At 39.3% G+C, this 19,804-nt stretch overlaps 2 protein-coding genes across 2 annotated transcripts; both read left to right on the plus strand.

Annotated features, from left to right (window-relative positions):
- Positions 1-455: 455 nt before the first annotated feature.
- LOC110900563 lies at positions 456-2,912 on the plus strand. The gene is made up of 3 exons (XM_022147448.1): positions 456-847; positions 1,498-1,757; positions 1,858-2,912. The coding sequence occupies exons 1-3, from the start codon at positions 456-458 to the stop codon at positions 2,910-2,912; spliced, it is 1,707 nt and encodes a 568-aa protein (XP_022003140.1).
- Positions 2,913-8,644: 5,732 nt separating this feature from the next.
- Positions 8,645-11,047, plus strand: LOC110900564 (DEAD-box ATP-dependent RNA helicase 32). The gene is made up of 5 exons (XM_022147449.2): positions 8,645-8,735; positions 9,104-9,127; positions 10,173-10,303; positions 10,389-10,580; positions 10,987-11,047. Exons 1-5 carry the CDS (start codon positions 8,645-8,647, stop codon positions 10,996-10,998), a joined length of 450 nt encoding a protein of 149 aa, XP_022003141.1. The 3' UTR covers positions 10,999-11,047.
- The last annotated feature ends 8,757 nt before the right edge of the window (positions 11,048-19,804 follow it).

Genomic DNA, 19,804 nt, shown 5'->3' on the forward strand with positions numbered 1-19,804 from the left:
ATTCTAGTTCGAGGTTCTACAATCTGTCGGATCTCTCCAAAACTCCTAGTGAAATCCTTAGTACCGAAGGAGCAAGTTTCCCCACGCCTTCGAAACTCCAGAATGCAGGAGATAAGAATTCCAAAAAGTACTGTGACTATCACAGAGCACGAGGCCACAACACCGACGACTTCTGGTCTTTAAAACAGGAGATTGAGAAAGCAGTCCGCTCTGGAAAACTTTCACATTTGGTAAAAGAGGTGAAAGAAGGCAAGTCCGCCACCGCCCCGATAGATAATCCGAACAACCAGTCCGGAATATGCATGATAAGAAAGACGAATGACCAAGGCGTCAAACAGACAAATCATCATTTGGCTGCATGGATGCATCAGTCGATCGCCTTTCCACCGATAATGTACCAACAATGCTTTTAGCAACTAGCTCCACAAACCAAAGCAAAATTAATTCAAGTATCCATGTCATTGGTAAGCTTCTCCGGAGAAGTGGTTCAACTGATCGGGCAGATCACGTTACCAACAACATTGGGTACCGGAAGTCCGGCCAGAACTGTAAATCTAACATACTTGGTGGTCGGTGCAAGGTCCGTGCACAATGTCATACTGGGGAGACCAGGAATGTGTGCATTCGGTATTATCAGTTCAACCATTCACGGATCATTGAAGTTTCCCACCGAAGCCTGTATCGCAACCTTGCATTCCGAATCAACCATATGCGTCGCCGAAATACGACAAAGTGAGGGAAACGGTGCGCAACCTCCGGCATTACTTACCGAGGAATGGGCTATCCATCCGGACTTTCCGGAGCAAAAGATCGTCATCGGTGCACAACTCCCGGAACGAACTAAAAGGCGATTGTGGAAATTATTGTCCAGCTCCCTAGATGTATTTGCTTGGCAAACCTCTGACATGGTTAGAGTTCCTTGAGTCTTAGCCGAGCACAAGTTAAAGGTATCGCACGCAGTTAAACCTGTAGCCCAAAGAAAGAGGAATATGGCTCCGGCCCGGCACAGAGCTATTGCCAAAGACGTACGAAAATTGTTAAGTGCCGGAATCATCAGGGAGGTGCGATATCAAACTTGGGTCTCCAATCCGGTAATGGTCACCAAAAAAGATAACACATGGAGAATGTGTGTTGATTTCTCCGATCTCAATAATGCATGTCCGAAAGATTGTTACTCCCTTCCGGAGATAGACTTAAAAATTGATTCTCTGGCAAGCTTCCGCCTCAAGTGTTTTTTGGACGCATACAAGGGATACCGCCAGATACAGAATGCCCTGGAGGATGAAGACAAGACAACATTCGTAACAAATGAGGGTCTTTTTTGTTACACCAAAATGTTGTTCGGGTTAAAAAATACCGGAGCTACTTACCCAAGATTGATGGATAAGCTTTCAAGGGTCAAATCGGAAGGAATCTGGAAATTTACGTAGATGATCTAGTCATCAAGAGCGAAGCCGAAGACAACATCATATATGACATACTCGAAACCTTCACCAGGCTTCGGAGTATCAATCTCAAGCTAAATCCAAAAAAGTGTTCGTTCGGCCTAGAAGAGGGAAAATTCTATGGAGTGTGGATAACCCAATCTGGAATTCAAGCTCATCCGGATAAAGTCCAGGCTGTGGTCTCCATGCAACCTCCAAAGACAGTAAAGGAAATTCAATCTCTGAACGGTAAACTAGTGGTATTGCACCACTTCATCTCCAAAGCGGCCGACCGCACCATCCCTTTCATGAACGTCTTAAAAAAGAGCACAGGTAACGGGTCAGATTGAATAGACAACGGAAGCTAATTCTGCTTTTCAGGAGTTAAAAATCTGCTTGGGATCCCTACCTACCTTGATCGTACCAATAACAGGAGAAACGGTCACTGTATATTTGTCCGCCTCTCATTTCGCCATCAGTGCGGTGCTCGTTGTGCACCGAAATCAAGCTCAAATTCCGGTATACTACGTAAGCCGTGTCCTAAAAGATTATGAAACCAGATATCCGATAATAGAAAAGTTGGCACTCGTATTGGTGCACGCATCAAGGCGTCTCCGAAGGTACTTCCAAGCCTTTAACATAGAAGTGCAGACCAACCTCCAGATTCAGCAGATTATAAGAAAACCGGAGGTCTCCGGACGTCTTACAAAGTGGGCTATAGAACTCAGTGCTTTCGACATCACCTACCGAACAAGAGGTCCGGTTAAAGGCCAAGTGGTAGCAGATTTCCTTACCGAGGTTTTTGCCGAAGAAAGCACTAAAGAAAAACCCGTCCTCTCAAAAGTTTGGAACTTGTATACGGACGGAGCTTCCAGTAAAGAAGAAGCTGGAGTTGGTCTAATTCTGATAGATCCAGAAGGGATAGAGTACACCTATGCCCTGCGTTTTGAATTCAAAACATCGAACAACGAAACGGAATACGAGGCACTCCTAGCCGGACTCCAAACCGCTGCAAAAGCCGGGGCAAGCTCCGTCCTGGCTCATGTCGATTCATTGTTGGTTGCCAATCAAGTTAACGGAGAATACGAGGCACGTGAAGAAAATATGATCCGGTACCTGAACCAGGTAAACAGTCTGATGGCCACGTTTGATTCATGCAAAATCGTTCACATTCCGAGGAGCAAGAACAAAAAAGCCGATGCTTTAAGCAAGTTGGCTTCAGTCACGTTCTGCCACTCGTCCAAAGAGGTCTTAGTTGAAACTTTGCAAGCTCTGGCAATCAGTCTAGGTGAAGCCGTAATGTCGATCACCGTGCAAGAAAAATCGTGGATAACACCAATTTTCGATTATCTGGAAAATGGTAAACTTCCGGAAGATAAGGCTCATGCACGAAAGATAAAGGTCAAAGCACTCCATTACCAAGTCCATGATGGAAAGCTTTACCGAAAGACATTCTTGGGTCCCCTTCTGAGATGCTTAACACTGTAAGAAGCCAGTTATGTAATTAGAGAAATCCATTGGGGAATCTGCGGGATACACTCCGGGCCGAGGATGGTCATTGCCAAAGCCATGAACGCCGGATACTTCTGGCCGGGAATGCACCAAAGCGCCGTTAATGAGCTACAAGCGTGTGAAGATTGTTAGCGACATGCTCCGGTCAGCCACCGTGCAAAAAACAGCCTCGTACCTGGGACATCGGCCTGTCCTTTTCAAAAGTGGGGAATTGACATTGTTGGTCCTTTTCCCGTCTCCACCGGAGGAGTAAGGTTCCTGCTCATCGCAATTGATTACTTCCCAAAGTGGATCAAAGCTAAACCCCTCTGAACCATCACCGGTGGTCAGATACTTCGGTTCGTATGTGAGAACACCGTATGCCGATATGGGATGCCACTTTGCATTGTGAGTGATAATGGAAAACAATTTTCTGAAAAAACATTCAAGAATTGGTGTGAAAAAATGCATATCGAACAAAGCTTCACTTCGATCTCCCATCCTCAGGCCAATGGACAGGTCGAAAGAGCCAACCGAAGAATCGTGGAAGGTATAAAGAAACGGTTGGGCAAGGAAGGGGTCTCTTGGGCGGACGAACTTCCGCACGTCCTCTGGGCACACCGCATAATGCCAAAAACAAGCACAAGGGAAACTCCCTTTAGCTTGACATACGACTCAGAGGCAGTCATCCCAGCCGAAGTTGGCATGCCCACTCACCGTATGATGCAAAGCCAAGAAGAAAATGAGCATTAGCTCCGTTTGAACCTCGACCTGGCCGAGGAACGAAGAGAACTCGCGGCCATCAGAGAGGCCAAATAAAAAAAAAGAGTTAGAAAAACATTATAACTCTAAGGCCAAAGAGGTCCGATTCAAAGAAGGAGATTATGTTATGCGGAGGAACGATGCCAGCTTGGTCGAAGGAATAGGGAAGATGGCCCCGAAGTGGGAAGGACCCTACATGGTCAAAACATCCGGAAAGAATGAAGCTTATACGCTTGTCAAGATGGATGGAACTCATGTCCCTCGTACCTGGAACAAGATGCACCTCAAAAGATGCTTCCTCTAAAGTACTTGATCTTGGAAAAACTTAGAATAAAAGTTTGTAACGCGGAGGGTAATGCCCACACCTTTTTGCTTTTATTATTTCCAGTGTAATGCGGAGGGTAATGCCCGCACCTTTTTTATGTTTTTACCTAAGTTTGTAATATCCGGAGAGATATACCCCGGAATATCTTAGCATAAATAGAATGCACGAACTTTCTATCTTATAAAAATCTGCAGCATATGTAAATTACAATCAGCCAATTAAGGGATGCAAACCCTAAAAAGTAAGGATGGACTGGCATTTGTCCATCTTTTGCTTTCAACAAAAAATTATCCAAAGTATAAAAACAAGATGGATCCGCATACAAACATGAATGTTCTAGAAAACTAAAATACAATCATAAAAAAACATGGACGCATGTAAACAAATGATTGCATAAAAAATAATCGGGCTAAAGTATCCGGAGGTTACTTAAGCCATTCACAAGTCAGGATAATTGTCAAACATTTATAAACAAGTAAAAACTAAAATCATTACAAGTCCGAAAGAAACAAGGTGCATATCCCAAACAGTCGGATATGTCCACCTTCAAGCATTCTTCGACCAAAACGTCCAAAGGTGCATACCCCAAGAAACCAGGTATGTCCACCTCAATCTTCCACCGAAGATTCCCCAGCAAAAAATAAAACTTCCTTAGTCTTGGAAAGTGGCTCGTTCACGAGGTTCGGCAAGTCATTCACCACCGGAAAGCTGAGGGAGTCAAAGCAGGCTATAGCAGTATTAAGCTCGGCCTCCGCATTCCGGTTGATCAAAGGGACTTCTCCGTAAGGAGTTTTCTTCTTCAATGCATGAAGGTACCCACCATGAACCCCGGAATTGACACCAATGGCGCTCATAGAATTATTAACCGCGACTACGGCATGTGTCATTTTTGGTCCTTTGTGGATGTTTTTTGCCAAAAGTCGGGCCCCTTCCATCAGAAGCCACACTTTGGTCGCTTGAAGATCTTCCACCTTCTGAGCCAAATCTGCACTCTCCAACTTCAGCTCCTCAACTTCGGCCTTATGATAACCTTTCATTTCTTCCATTCGAGCCTTCAGATTGGCTTCCCCTGTTTTATAGGCATCCCGTTCTGATAAACATGTTAGAAAAACATAAAGAAAAAATCCAAAGTAAACAAAAAACAAAGAACGAACCTGCAAGCATCCGTTCGTAAGCCGCACGAGCGTTAGATAGAACTCTTCCAATTTTGCTAAAACACTTTTGTGTTCTTCATCTTTTTCTTTCGAAGATTCCACAAAGCTCTTCAGTTCGGCCGCCACCTTGTCCCTTTCCTCCGAAGCAGAAGCGGCCGCAGCCTTAGAAGATTGATTTAGAGCTGTTAAAGATTTCACTTTCTCCTTCTGAGCAAGTAGATCCTGGGAAAGTTGGGCAAGCTTTTTCTCGGTATCCGGAGTACTTTGTATCTTGCACTTCAAGGAAGTAGTTTCCTTCTCCAAGTCCTCCTTCACCGATTCCGCTTCTACCCACCTGCGATACAGCTCGGTTACATAAACATTCGACTGAGCTTGATTGAGAAACACCGCAGTTCCCAGGTCCTAGCTCTTCATCCTCCGGCTCCGGGAATGATCCAATGGAGTATTGATATTGAACAAAAACATCCTGGCTGTAAGCTCATCCATCACCGAATCTTTGTTCCTTACATCCCAGTCGGGCACAAACTTCTCCTCAGCGGTGGCCGGATCAATCTCCATGTCATCAGAAAATACATCTGCATATCGAAAGAAGGCCATCACTTCAGGTCCGAACCAAGATTGAGGAAGAGAAGACACTTGATCTTCCTCATCATCAAGGAAACAGTCCGGACCCAAAGAAGAGCTCAAAATCGTACCTGAAAAAGTCACCACCTTTACATCACCCTGAGTCTTCCCCTCGCCCTTACTCGTAACCGCAGGTTCTTCAGTCTCCATAGTTTCAGTCTCGTTCACCGGAAGATAACCACCGAAGAATGTGGGAGTTGGAGCAGACCGAGCTTTAGCAGCTTCCTCCCTGGATGAGTTCCCACCAGAAAGATGTTCGGTTAAATCAGTCAAGATATTGTCGCTGGAATGAGAAGTGCTATTCTTGGATTTCTTGGTTAACTTCGGTACAGGGAGGGAAATAGAGGAACGGATCTGAGTAGCATCGGTTTTGCGTTTCCGAAGGAGCCCTTTCGGCTCGGTAATAGAGGAAACACCTTTACCCTTGATAGATGCACTGAAGGTCGATACATCAGAGCCTCGTCTAGTTCCCTCACCTCTGGATCGCTATCAACATCCACCGCCAAAGGCTCAGTCCTAACATGAGCACTAGATGACCCAGCGGCAACCACACTAGATTTGGGTTTAGAAGAAGCAGTCTTAACAATAGGAGCCTCAGAGGACTTCGGATCGGCGAGAGGACGAATCTCCTGGGCTGACACAGAAACTCGCTTTAAGAAGGGTACCTCGTTTTCAGTCAGCTCATCAAAATCAAAATCCAGAGTATTAAAGCTCGAAACTTTAAGTGCGTCCCTAAGCGACATCTCGTCCCCTGCAAAGGAAAAAAGAGTTAGAAATTTTAAAGAAAGAAAAATTTTCCGAAGGGAGGACAAAGGGCCGGGAAACTTACTTTCACCTTTCTTACGAATCACCGGCCATTCCCTATCCCCTCGGCCCCAAACATAACAAACCCGTCTCAATAAAAGCAAGTGTTCGGGAAGGGGACAGATAGGGGATCGGTTGTCGATCAGATCCTAAGCCAGCTGCTGGTCGAAAACAAAATCTTCACCTAGCTCAAAGATCATCGACTGATGTTTAAATCTCCACACCATCTCGACCGGAAGACAACAGTCGTTTAGCCAAAAGAAATTATCTTTCCAATTTTTTCTAGCTGGACCTCTCATCTCCGGCCGGACTTGGAATACCCTTCCGGTGGGCGAACGTATACCAATCGCCGGCAGTTATAAATTCGTAAAAGTATCTATAAACGTTTAAATCCGGTTTCCGGTTCAGAGCCTTGCAAGAAATCTCGAAGTGGTTTACCCGGCTCTGTCCGAACGGGTTCACCTGATAAAGATGAACCCGGAAAAACCGAAGAACCTTAATTAAGAACTTCGAGAAGGGGACTCTGTAGTATGCAAAATTACAGACACGGGTATACAAAGGAAATTTCCCCGGAAGAAAAGGGTATATGGTTTCATCCTTAGCCGGAAGAACCGGACGGAGATCTGTGGGGATTCTATAATCCCGAACAAACTTATCTAACTGCCGTTGAGTAAGGACACTAACGCTCTCGGAAAGATTATCTTTTCCGGGAGCCATGTTGAAACTGTAAAAAAGGACGCACCTTGAAGAAGAAGAAGAAGAAGAACAGAGAGGAAGACGAAAAGAGGATAACAACGAGAGAGAACTTAAGAGAGTAAAAGGTAAAAATGAAATGTTAAAAATGCCTTTTTATAGAGGTGTTTAAGTCGGTTAAACACTGGCCAATCCCATTAACCGTCACGTCACGCCGATTACGGTTCCCCAGATGGGGATTGGTATCATGAACGGTCGGTGACTGACGGTTAACTCATTTACCTCACTAACGCCACGTCAGCTCCACACTCACACCGCCATGTCATTTGTCAATAGACTTAGCACAACATTTTATCAAGTCCATACCAGAACTTGATAAACTATGGGACTTGAAGATACATATCCGAGTCCGGACCATCTCATGAGGGACGGACCGAAGCACTTCAGGACGAACATTCTGAAGATCTCCATACCTCAGAATACCGGAGATGGACAACCGAATAAGTGCGTCCGGACGGATGAGGTCATCTCAGTTGACTAGTATAAATACCCATCCAAGTACAAGCCACGTACGATTTCCTAAACTTTCGTCTTACTTTCTCTTTCTACTTTCTCTCTCTATCAAATACTTATCCTCACGCCGGAGGGTGGTCGCAGTGGGGCCCTCCCATCTCTGCGACGAGCCTAACGGTTTTCTCTTTTGCAGGTTCAGGTCCTCGATCTCTCTCCAAGGTCCTAATTCAGATCACAGGCTCCGGCCCACTGATTTTTGGATCTTCAAGATTCATGATTATTTGGATTTAATTGGTTTGAAGGAAGAATCAATATCAAGAAGAGCATCAGTTAGTCAGATTATGTTTTGGTTGTTTAGAAAAGGAAAAACTGAAATTTGACTATGGTAGCGTTCATGGTTGTGATTTAGGTTTATTGTTTGTTTAATGGTCTTACACGCCCCGCTTGTGGTATGTGCATATAATGTATATATGTGTGGGCCATCGGAGGTCAAAAGTGAAAGTGCACTAATTTTAACGTTATTTTACTAATTTTGTGAAAATAACGTTAAAAGCTGGGGACGATTAATCATGCATCATGTGGTGGCGTTGATAACTGAAAGACAAAAGGGTACATGCACTAATCGGTCTTTGTCCCAATTGCTGAGTGTTATGTGCTTTATGTCCAAGGTTGATGCAAAACTACTATCAAGTCAGGGGTCTCACTGGAAGGAGCCTCTCTATTCCTACGTGGTAGAGGTACGGCTGTCTACATCTTACCCTCCTCAGACCCTACCTTTGCTTTGCTATTGGTCGAATTTACTGAGTATGATAATGATGTTTGTTAAATGGTCTTTGTTAATTTCTTGATTAGTGATGGCTTTTTCTGGTGGTGGTGGCGAGGTAGTACATTGTGATGGTGCCGACATTAACAGTGGAGAAGAAGATAGAGCTGGGATGGGTGGAGGTTAGGAGGGAGGTCGTCGAAAAAACGAAAGTGGTTAAAAAGGTGGAGGGGTGTGGTGATGTGCGGTCGAAAGGGTAGAGGTGGGGTTGGAGATTGCCGGCAAGAAAAGGTTGAGGTTGGGTGCGGTGGCCGGCGTTAAAGATTCACCGGAGGGTGGAGGGTGCGGAGGTGGTAGGAGGCGGAGATGTCTTAGAGCATTCATATCCTATCCATCAAATTCTGAGAGAGATGTTTTTATATTTTAAAAAGTGGTTGTAAGAGGTTGTGAGTGGAGGAGAGAGAACATGTTAGTGTTCATCTGTATATGTGAGAGGGACTGTTCACCCTCTATAATTTTTAATTTATTTTGAAAGTGGTTGTGGGTGTAGGTGAGAGAAAAGGTAATGATAAAGGTATAAAAATATTATTTAATTAGAAGGAGAGAGGGAATGTAGTTATTTTTAGTGTAATTATATGGTGGAAAATGATGGATAGGATGTGAATGCTCTTAGGTTTAGTATTATATTTAAAAAACAATGGTGGGCACAATTGTTTTTTAATGACCAATCAGATATTTTTTATTTATATATATTAAATGTTAAAAGTGACGGTAGTTAAGTCATTTCACCTGTATTTAACAGGATAAACTAACTTCCATCCAGCCCGGGGACTATCTGAGTAACAAGTGAGCAAACCACAGCAAACATACATGTTATTTTAGAAAGTTGGGGAGTAAAAGTGAAAAATCACAAACCACAGGGACCATCCGAGCAATTAACTCTAAAAATAATCATTAATATTTGATAGGCTTCCACCATTTTCATACCCCTAAATTTTATTTTCACAACCTTTTTCACTCTATCTCTCTCTCTCTCTCTCTCTCTCTCTCTCTTTATATATATATATATAGAGGATTAGGTTCAAACGTGAACATATTCTCCAGCGTGAACTTATCTGGGCCCTTGATTTTGTAGATGATGGATCTTAGATCAATGGCAGAATTGTAATTAAAGGTTTAATAAATTTAATTTAAATTTTAATCAAAAGGGTAAAATAGGGAACTTTCATATTAAAGATATGGAAACTAATTAAATTGTAATCCCCTAAAATCCCTATATCAGTTTCAATATATTCTAACAAACACACACATACACCGCACACACACATATCCCCAAGACGACGGCAGCAGAGTCGGACGGCACGGCGGCCGGCCACCGTGGATGGTGGTCCGGCGAGAGCTTACACTGGATGGTGGTCCGGCGACGGCACAACGTGGGACGTGGATGGTAAGTCTTTGAATCATTTTCTTTTCCTTTTTTTTCTTTTAGATCTTTCTAGATCCAAGCTTACACTGAAATGTGTTTTACTGTTTGGGAATCTGGGATGACTGCATTTTATGTCAGATTAGTCTCTTGATTGAAGAAAGATTTTTTTTTAATCAAATCGTGCCTGTTTTAGCCGCCACACCAAATCGTCTGCAACAAAAAGTCATACTCGTTCCTCTTGACCAAAAGCTTGACATGCTATGGAGTTTCATTAAAGCGCATTTGAATTCAATAATTCTTGTTTTTCTTTCTGCCTGCAAGCAGGTAATTTTTTTAATTTTGTTTTTCAGTTTTTATTTTGTTTTTTTTTTGTTTTGTAATTTGGAGCCTGTGACGCCTATCTTGATAGGTGAGGTTTGTACACGAAGCGTTCAAGAAACTGCAGCCCGGGATCCCGTTAAAGTGCCTGCATGGAAGGATGAAACAAGTGAAAAGAATGTTTATATTGCAACAGTTTGTTGAACAAAGATCAGTTCTTTTTTCAACTGATGTGTCTTCAAGGGGCCTGGATTTCAACAAGGGGGTCGATTGGGTTGTTCAGGTGATCTACGGTTTTAATAGAAGTGATAAAATGGGTGGTCGGATAATAGTCATAACGTGTTCATGTTGAAACATGCTGTTTTTTGTGTATACGTCAAGGCACGAGAGGTCTATTCGTGGACCCAAGGTAAACCTGTGACATTTAGGCGCTGTACACATGTGTATTCTGATTTTTGCTCTGGTTTTAAGGCGCTGTACACATGTGTATTCTGATTTTGCTATGTTTTTAAGGCGCTGTACACATGTGTATTCTGGCTTTGCTATGTTTTTAATGCGATGTACACATGTGTATAGCGTCTGTTTTTGTGATATCTCATATTTTTTTGTGTATTGAATGTGTAAAGTTGTTGATGTACACTTGTGAATTATGCAAAGTACTAATTGCTGAGTTTTTTGTGTTATTATAGGAGACGTCGTAAACGAGGAAAGTGGAGATGGAAGGTCGATAAGGATGATTCACGTATGAGGTCGATAAGGATGATTCACGTATGTTTGTTTGCTTGGTCGATAAGGATGATTCAGCATACAACGCAGCGAATAGTTTTTTTTTTTGGGGTAAAGGGTTACCCCGGTGATTCTATATATTCACAACCAAAAAAATACAAGTAGTGTAGTGAGTCTACACTAGTTCAATCATGAGACACACCCCATGAAAGTCAAGCCAAAAACCAAACCAAAACAAAACAACCAAAATAGGAAACGACCACTAGACTAACATCTAGAAAAAGAACAACCAAACACAACTAATCAGCCCCCATCGTCGTCTTTGACATCCGCATGGATCTCCCATTCTTCAAGAATCTTTCGCACCCTGACGGTATCCTTCAACTTTGCTCCCATCAATTTGTATCGCACTGTTTTGATAATAACATCACTAACCGTCTCAGGAGGTCTCAGTTGATTTTTAAACAACCTAGCATTCCTCTCTTGCCAAATGTTATATGCAGCAGCCGCAACGAGAAGCTTAGCAACATAAGTATCAGCCCTCTTATGATGGACACGAGCACTAAGCCAGTGAACAATCTCCGACCAAATCGGGCTGACCGAACTCATCCCCCCTCGATCCCGAATTAGCGTCCATACCCGAGAAGAATACTTGCACTCAAAGAACAAATGTGGGTGGGAATCAAAATTCTCAAAGCACATTAAGCAACACATCATATTCATGTTTTTCCTACGAGACATATCCCATTGCAGAATTTTATCTTGCGTAAGGAGCTTACGTTTCATAATCAACCACATCATGAAAGCGTGCCTCGGAATGCACTGGGCGAACCACACAATATTGCACCAATCAATATCCGGCTCCCTATGACGCAACGAGTGCCAAACCCCAGACGAAGAAAACCCATTAAGATCATTACCGTCCTTCCATAGAAGCCTATCATGACGCAGCGGGTCCAATCGGACTTGATCAATCTGAATAAGAACAGGGAATAAATCCCTCCACGCCATAGGCCATCTCCAACCACCATTCGAATACACATCAGCCACCGAATCCTCCAACCTAAAATCAGCGTCGGTAATAACTCTAGACGAAAGAAAATCGGCCAGAGGCCCCAACTCGGTCCACGTATCATACCAAGCTGAAGTAGAATCACCATTACCAACAACCGACCAAATATGTTTTCTAACCAGCGGCCGTAACTGAGAAAGCTTTCGCCACGACCAACAGCTATTTGCGGGCGTTTTACATACCCAAAAGCTCTTACCCTTTAACCGATATGAGTGCACCCAATCAACCCATAAGGAATCCCGTTTAGAAACAATGCTCCAAATGTGAGACGTCATCAACGCTTTATTCATATCCCCCACGCGTCTAATACCCAAGCCCCCTTCATATTTAGGCGTACAAACCAATTTCCAAGAGACTTTAGATTTACCTTTACTGAACGCAAACTCTTGAGACCATAAAAAATTTCTCATTTTAGCTTCAAGATCCTTGATAATTCGAATCGGCAAAATAAAAACTGAGGCCCAATAGATATGCATAGAAGATAGAACAGAGTTAATAAGCTGAAGTCTTCCCGCGAACGATAACAGCTTATTTCTCCAATGCATGATACGCTTCTCTAACCTCTCCACAAGAACTCGACAGTCGTTGTAACCAAGCCTAGCCGAAATCAAAGGGACCCCCAAATACTTGACAGGCAGCTTTCCTTCCTTAAAAGGCATAATATCCAGAATAGCTTGTTTAGTATGATTTTTCACATTGCAAAAGAAGACCGTACTTTTCTGGTTGCTCGGGACCAGCCCCGACATCTTAGTGAAACTCGAGAGAGAAGACATAATGCACTTAGCCAAATTAACTTCCCCTCTAGCGAACAAAAACAAGTCATCTGCAAAGCAAAGATTAATGATTCGCTGTCTTTCACACCGATTATGGAACCTGAAAGAAGAATCAATTCGAACCGAATGCTGCAAAATACTCGTTAAGACCTCCATAACTAAGGTAAATAGATATGGGGACATCGGATCACCCTGCCTTAACCCACGTTTTCCTTTGAAGAAACCATGCACTGAGCCGTTAACACAAACCGAAAATGAGGTGGTAGAGACGCATACCATAATCCACTCCACCATTTTGATGTTAAAACCATTTTGATGTTAATCCACTCCACCATTTTGATGTTAAAACCACTCCACCATTTTGTAAAAGACTATGTCTTTTTTATTTTTCCGATTATGTTGCGTTTATTGTTTTCACGAAACTGGAACTTGTAATTTTATGTTTTTTTTTGGTTTGGCAAACATTATGGAAATTGTTATTTGCTTAATATAAAATAGTTTACAAGTTTTGTTTATATGTATGTATTATGTAGCTAATTACACATATGTACCATGCTGAGTACACATGTGTACTGTTCATTTCGTATCAAAGTACACATGTGTATACCGTTGAAATCTGAAGGTTAGGTGAATCTTAAAAATCATAATCCGAATTCTGGTGGTGAAATCTAAAAAATAAAATGAAATAAAAGATAATGTGGATAATGAATTTAAAATAGGAAAGATGTAACTTAATTCAATTATTAAAATAATGATTTAAATCTAATTTTTTATATAATTACAATCATACCCTTAACAACTAAAAAGGAAATCAATGGTCCAGATTAGTTCACGCAGTTCACACATGGGATTAGGTTCACGCTGGAACCCTACCCTATATATATATATATATATATATATATATATATATATATATATATATATATATATATATATATATATATATATATATATATATATATATATATATATATATATATATATATATATATATATGGTTAGGTTCGTGTGAGAAGCACTAGGCTAATTGAGAAACTTGACAAGCATTCTGAACCACACATTTTCCCTAAGCTTTTTTGTAATATACATATATGTGTAGTTTAAAATTGACTATATACATATGTGTATAATTCAAGGTTTGACAATATACATATACAGTAGAAACTCGATAAATTAATACTCGACTATTTAATAAACTCTCTAAGATAATATTTTTTTGCCGGTCCCGACTCGGGGATAGGGTGCTAAATTAATAATTCGCTAAAATTATAAGATAATACATTTTTGATAATTTTTTTAGACCCCATATAAAATATAAATTAATAATTCCTTATATATAGCATATTCCATGAATGATTTATGAAGGTTTCTTGAAAAATGACTCAATTGTCTTTTGTTTTTTTGTTGAAATCAATTTCCCCTTGAATCTCGTCTCTAATTTTCCTTAGCATGGTAAGAACTTCTGGTGTTGTTTTCTCATAGCTCAACAAGAAATTGTTTAATGTGATTGTCGCTTTAATAGCTTCGTTTCGCGAAGGGGGCTCCATTGTAGAAATTTCATTATCTTCTTCATTGATATCATCTTTATTAATTCCAATAACACTTTCAATAATTTCTTCATCAGTCAACAACTGTGTAACTACATTTTGATCTTGTATTTATATAGAAAGTATTTTTAATGTCCATAGAGTGATACATTGAACACAAGAAGCATAATAAGGTGGGAGATTGAAGGTTTCTTTCAAATTGGGCCGTTCATTTGATATACATGCATTGTATACAATAATTAAGTGGAAGCTTGAAAGGTGTTTGTAAACTAAGTATTCTACTATAAATTAATAAAATATTAATTAATATATAAATTAATAATTATTAATTTATCGATTAATTAATAACTCTTTTAACTAATAAATTTTGGTGGTCCCAAGTGTATTATTTTATAGAGTTTCTACTGTATGTATATACTCAATTTTAAACTATACATATGTGTATATTACGAAAAGCTTAGGGAAATGTGTGGTCCAGGATGCTTCTCAAGTTTCTCAAATAGGGTGGACTTTTTTTAGGATCCCTACCATATATATATATATATATATATATATATATATATATATATATATATATATATATATGGTTCAAGAGTGAACACTAGAGTAGCTTGCGAACTAAGTGAACTAATCTTGGCCATCCATGTGTGTAGATTAATAGCCAGGATTTGATGTTGAAATACACTAGTGTATTTTACGATTTGATAATGAGATCCTGGCCATACACGTGTGTAGATCAATGGTCAGGATTTGTTCACTCAGTTCACTAATACACTAGTGTTCACTCTAGAACCCCACCCTATATATATATATATATATATATATATATAGTGTGAGGTTCATTGGGGAACACTAAAAAAGTGCGGAACAGTGGGGAACCGACTCAAACGAACTCCGATTAGACTCATTCCAGCGGCGTTGGAACCGGCTCATCAAACCCTAACTAGGATCTCTTAACCCTAAACCCTAAATCATAACTTCTAAACCCTAATTAGGAGTTAGGAGTTAGGATTTAGGGTTTAGGGTTAAGAGATCCTAGTTAGGGTTCGATGAGCCGGTTCCAACGCCGCTGGAATGAGTCCAATCGGAGTTCGTTTGAGTCGGTTCCCCGCTGTTCCCCAATGAATCTTCCCCTATGTATATATATAGGAGAAGTATCCATTAGGAACTACCCTTTATTGCGAGAACCGCGAGAACCATTGTGAACACAACCCAAAAATACCTAAAAAATCAAAAAAACACTCAAATCTTTTTTCAAAAAAAGCGCTATATTTCGTCACAAAAAAAAACCAAAAAAAAAATCGAATAACAATTATCCATTTACATGTGCATATGTATCATTTCTTTGACAAATTCCGTAATACATTACTAATATCAGACAATTGCACTTTCATTTACACTACCATTCATAATACAATACTTTTTACATTAACAATATTAGAAATGCACATGTGCATCTATATGTATGAACTTGTTATAACATTAACAACACTAGAAATGCACATGTGCATCTATATGTATGAACATGTTATAACGTGTTTTGGTACACCACTTTGAATACACTTTCCCTTTCATCTATCATACCATCCATAATACACTACCATTACCTCCTACCATCCGTAAGACAATACCAGTACCTTCTACCATCCATAACACAATACCATTACCAATATTTCATTTTATTACATGTACATCAACACCCTTTATACCATCTAAACAACATATTACATCATCAAGTGACAAATATAATCCAATTATCAACCACTAGATATAACTAACCAAAAAACATGTATATAGGCCTACTTCATCATTTAAAATCACAAACTTTTTGTACCAAAACACGTTATATCATGGTTATACATAATGATGCATATGTGCTTTTTAATATTGGTAATGTAAAAAGTAGTGTATTGCGGATGGTAATATAAATGAAAGTGCATTTGTCTACTACTAGTAATATATTACGTAATTTGTCCAAGAAATGATACATATGCACATGTGCATCCATAATTATTACTCGAAAAAAAAAGTTTTTTTTTTTTTTTTTTTTTTTGTAACGAAATATAACATTTTTTTTTAAATGTAAAAAAAATTTGTGTGTTTTTTAGATATTTTTTAGGTATTTTTTGTGTTCGCATTGGTTCTCGCAATAAACGTGGTTCTTGCATAAACCCTACCATATATATATATATATACACACACACACACACACACACACATATAGGAACAGGATCAGGAGAAAACGCCTCAAAGTGTGAGAACGGTGAGAACGATTCTCAGCCATAAGATCTTAGTGGTTTGTGGCTGAGATTGATGCGGTGACATTTTTGTAAATAACAGGGCCTTGGAACTATCAGGAGAGGTAAAATAGGAAGATTCAAACAAAGATGCACATACTAATCACATGCCATTTCCCCCACTGTGTTTAAACGACAATAACTTTTTTATACGTGATTATTTTTCGAAACAAATTACACCATAAAACTCAGCGTTTTTTATCTTTCCAACGAGTATACTATTGATATACTTTTCAAAAAAAATGAACTGCGTTTTTATGGCGTTTTTCTGAACCGGGTGTTTTATGGCGTTTTAGACTAGGTATTTTCATGGTGTTTTTCTGAACTAAGTGTTTTTATGGCGTTTTAAACTAGGTATTTTCATGGCGTTTTTTCTGAACTAGGTGTCTTTATGGCGTTTTAACTAGGTATTTTCATGGCGTTTTTCTGAACTGAGTGTTTTATGGCGTTTTTAACTGGGTATTTTCATGACGCTTTTCTGAATTTGGTGTTTTTATGGCGTTTTATTTAACACCCAGTTCACGTGAGTGAGTTTTTTTTGACAATATTACCCCTTAGTTTAATTTAGTATCAATGCCACATGTCAACACCAAAATCGTTCTTACTGTTATCACACTTTTCACCGTTTTCTCTAAATCCTGACTATATATATATATATATTTGAAAATTAAACTTCATTAAAAACAAACCTCCGACGCAAACGGGCAAAAGGCCAACAAACAAAGAACCCTCGACCCAAACGGGCAAAGGGCAACCAGATTACAACATATACATCGGATATTTACACCACTCCTTCCAATTGATATATTTACAAGAAGACCTATTTTTAACCCAAGCATAACCCTAGATTTAACCTCAGAGACAATCTCTTGCGGACTTCTCCTTATCTGATTGAACACCAAGTCGTTTCTAGCTTTCCAGATACACCAAACAGTAGATATAACCAGACCGAGCATAATCTTTTTAGCTTTTTTCCCAAGGAGACCCGAATTATGGATATCCAGTAAATCCTTGAAGGCGAAGGCGAAGATCGGAGGAATATTGCACCAAGCACTGACAGCCGTCCAAACTCGGGAAGCCAACGAACATGCCGTGAACAAGTGATCTACCGATTCCTCGTACTCGTCATAGAAAGGGCACATAACTGACGGAATGTCCACATTCCTTCTTTTCAAGTTAACTTTAGTAGCAAGCCTGTCTAGGTTGGCTCTCCACGCCATTATGTTACATTTTATCGGGATCCATTTGCACCACTCGAAATTAGGGAGACCGCTATTACCCCTATCGTTTATGCGCTCCTTTTTCACCGAACTGACCGAGAAACCAGCCTGGTTTTCAACGTTCCAGAACCAAGAATCCGAATCATTGGACAGTCTCACCAAGCTTAAAACATCTACACACTCCTGCCATTCCTTGAGCTCGGTATCCATCTCGGGATGTCTAGTCCAACTCCAAGAGTAGCCAACATTGTCTTGCTCCGTCTCTATTCTGTCGTTAATCCTGCAAGATTTAAACCTTTTCAAAACAAACAAATGTGGCCATCTTTCCAGGAAAGGAGAATTTTCAACCCAGATGTCTAGCCAAAAACAAATATCGTTACCGTTCCCCACCTTACCCAAAATCAACCTATTAAAGCCCTTCCCATTAATTTTTATTTTAGAAATCACTTTAATAATATTTATTCAACATCCAGCGATGGTGACGTTTAATGGCAGAAAACTTCTTTGATTAACTTTAATATTGTCTGAATATTAATTCCCTATTTAATATTTATGAATGTAAAAAGCAAGAAAAATATACATTAATATTTTTTGTTTGTTTTCTTAATTTGTCTGTTCCGTCGTCTTTCTCAATTTGTTTATCCCATGCATTGACGACACCAACGTGAGATCCTAGCCCAACGTATGACCCAATTTGCGGGCTATTTGAGTTCTCATCCTATCATTAACTGAAACGTGGGGAGAGTACATGGCCCATCACGTGAACATGATATGTGCCTATAGACCATGGGCCCATGTACACATTCAATGAATACATCCCTTGTCCTACATATATTTTGTCTTTCTTTATATTGCAAAACTAGGTTAGAACCCCGTGTATTACACGGGGTAAATAATGTAACTTTATGTGATAAATAATAAAACAATTTATCTTTAAAAATCTTGTGTTATTACACGGGTTGAATAAATGATTTTGTATATTAAATAATAAAAAAATGTATCTTTAAGAACCCTGTGTATTGTACGGGTAAAATAATTTTATATACCAAATAATAAAAAAAAAATGTATCTTTTAGAACCCTTAACGAAATTGGGTATTGGGCTAACTAAAAGTCTAAACCCAATGTCAAGAGGCTAATAACTAATCTAAACCATAATAATAGTTTTGTAAGTGGGCCTATGTTGGTGTTTTTATGGGTATACCCTATTAATTAATTTATTTTTACATTTACATATCGAAGTTTTCAAAAAAATAACGTGCCATTCGAAATATCGGGCTCTGGCCGGTGGTCCTCACCGCCCACCTTCAGGGCCGGCTATGCTTATCTAATTATAAATGTATTAATCTATTTTTCTATGTTATTATATATTCTTTGCCTATTTAAGTAAATATTTAAAGATCTATCCTTCTATTCTTATATATATTTAGAGATTTATTCTTTTTTTAGATTTATAATTTGTTTCTTATTTTAATTACAGACGTATAAATTTATCTTCTATTTCTTGTGATTCAACAAATAATTTTTTTTAGTTGGTACCTAACTTTATTTATGATTAATATTTAAGAACTTTTAATTTTAAAGTGATTATTCAACATTTAAGAATAAAATTTAATATTAATTTATTATTTATTTAATTAAGATAGTTAGGAGAGAAAATTTAAAGATAAGAGGAGATTAAACTAAATAATAATTATTTATAAGATATTAAACTAAAGAATATTTAGTAGGAGACTTATCTGTAATTAATTAAAAAAGATTAAACTAAAATAATAATTATCTATAAGAGATTGCCTAATATGATGACAAGTGTCCCCTAAATGGTTTCTTTTATTATATAGTATAGATATAGATTAATTAGACCCCTTTTCAA

The sequence above is a fragment of the Helianthus annuus genome, chromosome 13 (genome assembly GCF_002127325.2).
Source record: "Helianthus annuus cultivar XRQ/B chromosome 13, HanXRQr2.0-SUNRISE, whole genome shotgun sequence".
NCBI classification, from domain to species: Eukaryota; Viridiplantae; Streptophyta; class Magnoliopsida; order Asterales; family Asteraceae; genus Helianthus; species Helianthus annuus.

Excerpts from the sequence above, each read along its gene's own strand:
- LOC110900563 (XM_022147448.1), top strand. The coding sequence starts at position 456 with ATGTCATTGGTAAGCTTCTCCGGAGAAGTGGTTCAACTGATCGGGCAG. Across the intron at positions 848-1,497 it reads CTCCCGGAACGAACTAAAAG|GCTTCGGAGTATCAATCTCA; the intron begins GCGATTGTGGAA and ends AACCTTCACCAG. Across the intron at positions 1,758-1,857 it reads CGTCTTAAAAAAGAGCACAG|GAGAAACGGTCACTGTATAT; the intron begins GTAACGGGTCAG and ends TACCAATAACAG.
- LOC110900564 (XM_022147449.2), top strand. The coding sequence starts at position 8,645 with ATGGCTTTTTCTGGTGGTGGTGGCGAGGTAGTACATTGTGATGGTGCC. Across the intron at positions 8,736-9,103 it reads TAGAGCTGGGATGGGTGGAG|GTGAGAGAAAAGGTAATGAT; the intron begins GTTAGGAGGGAG and ends TTGTGGGTGTAG. Across the intron at positions 9,128-10,172 it reads GAGAAAAGGTAATGATAAAG|CCGCCACACCAAATCGTCTG; the intron begins GTATAAAAATAT and ends TGCCTGTTTTAG.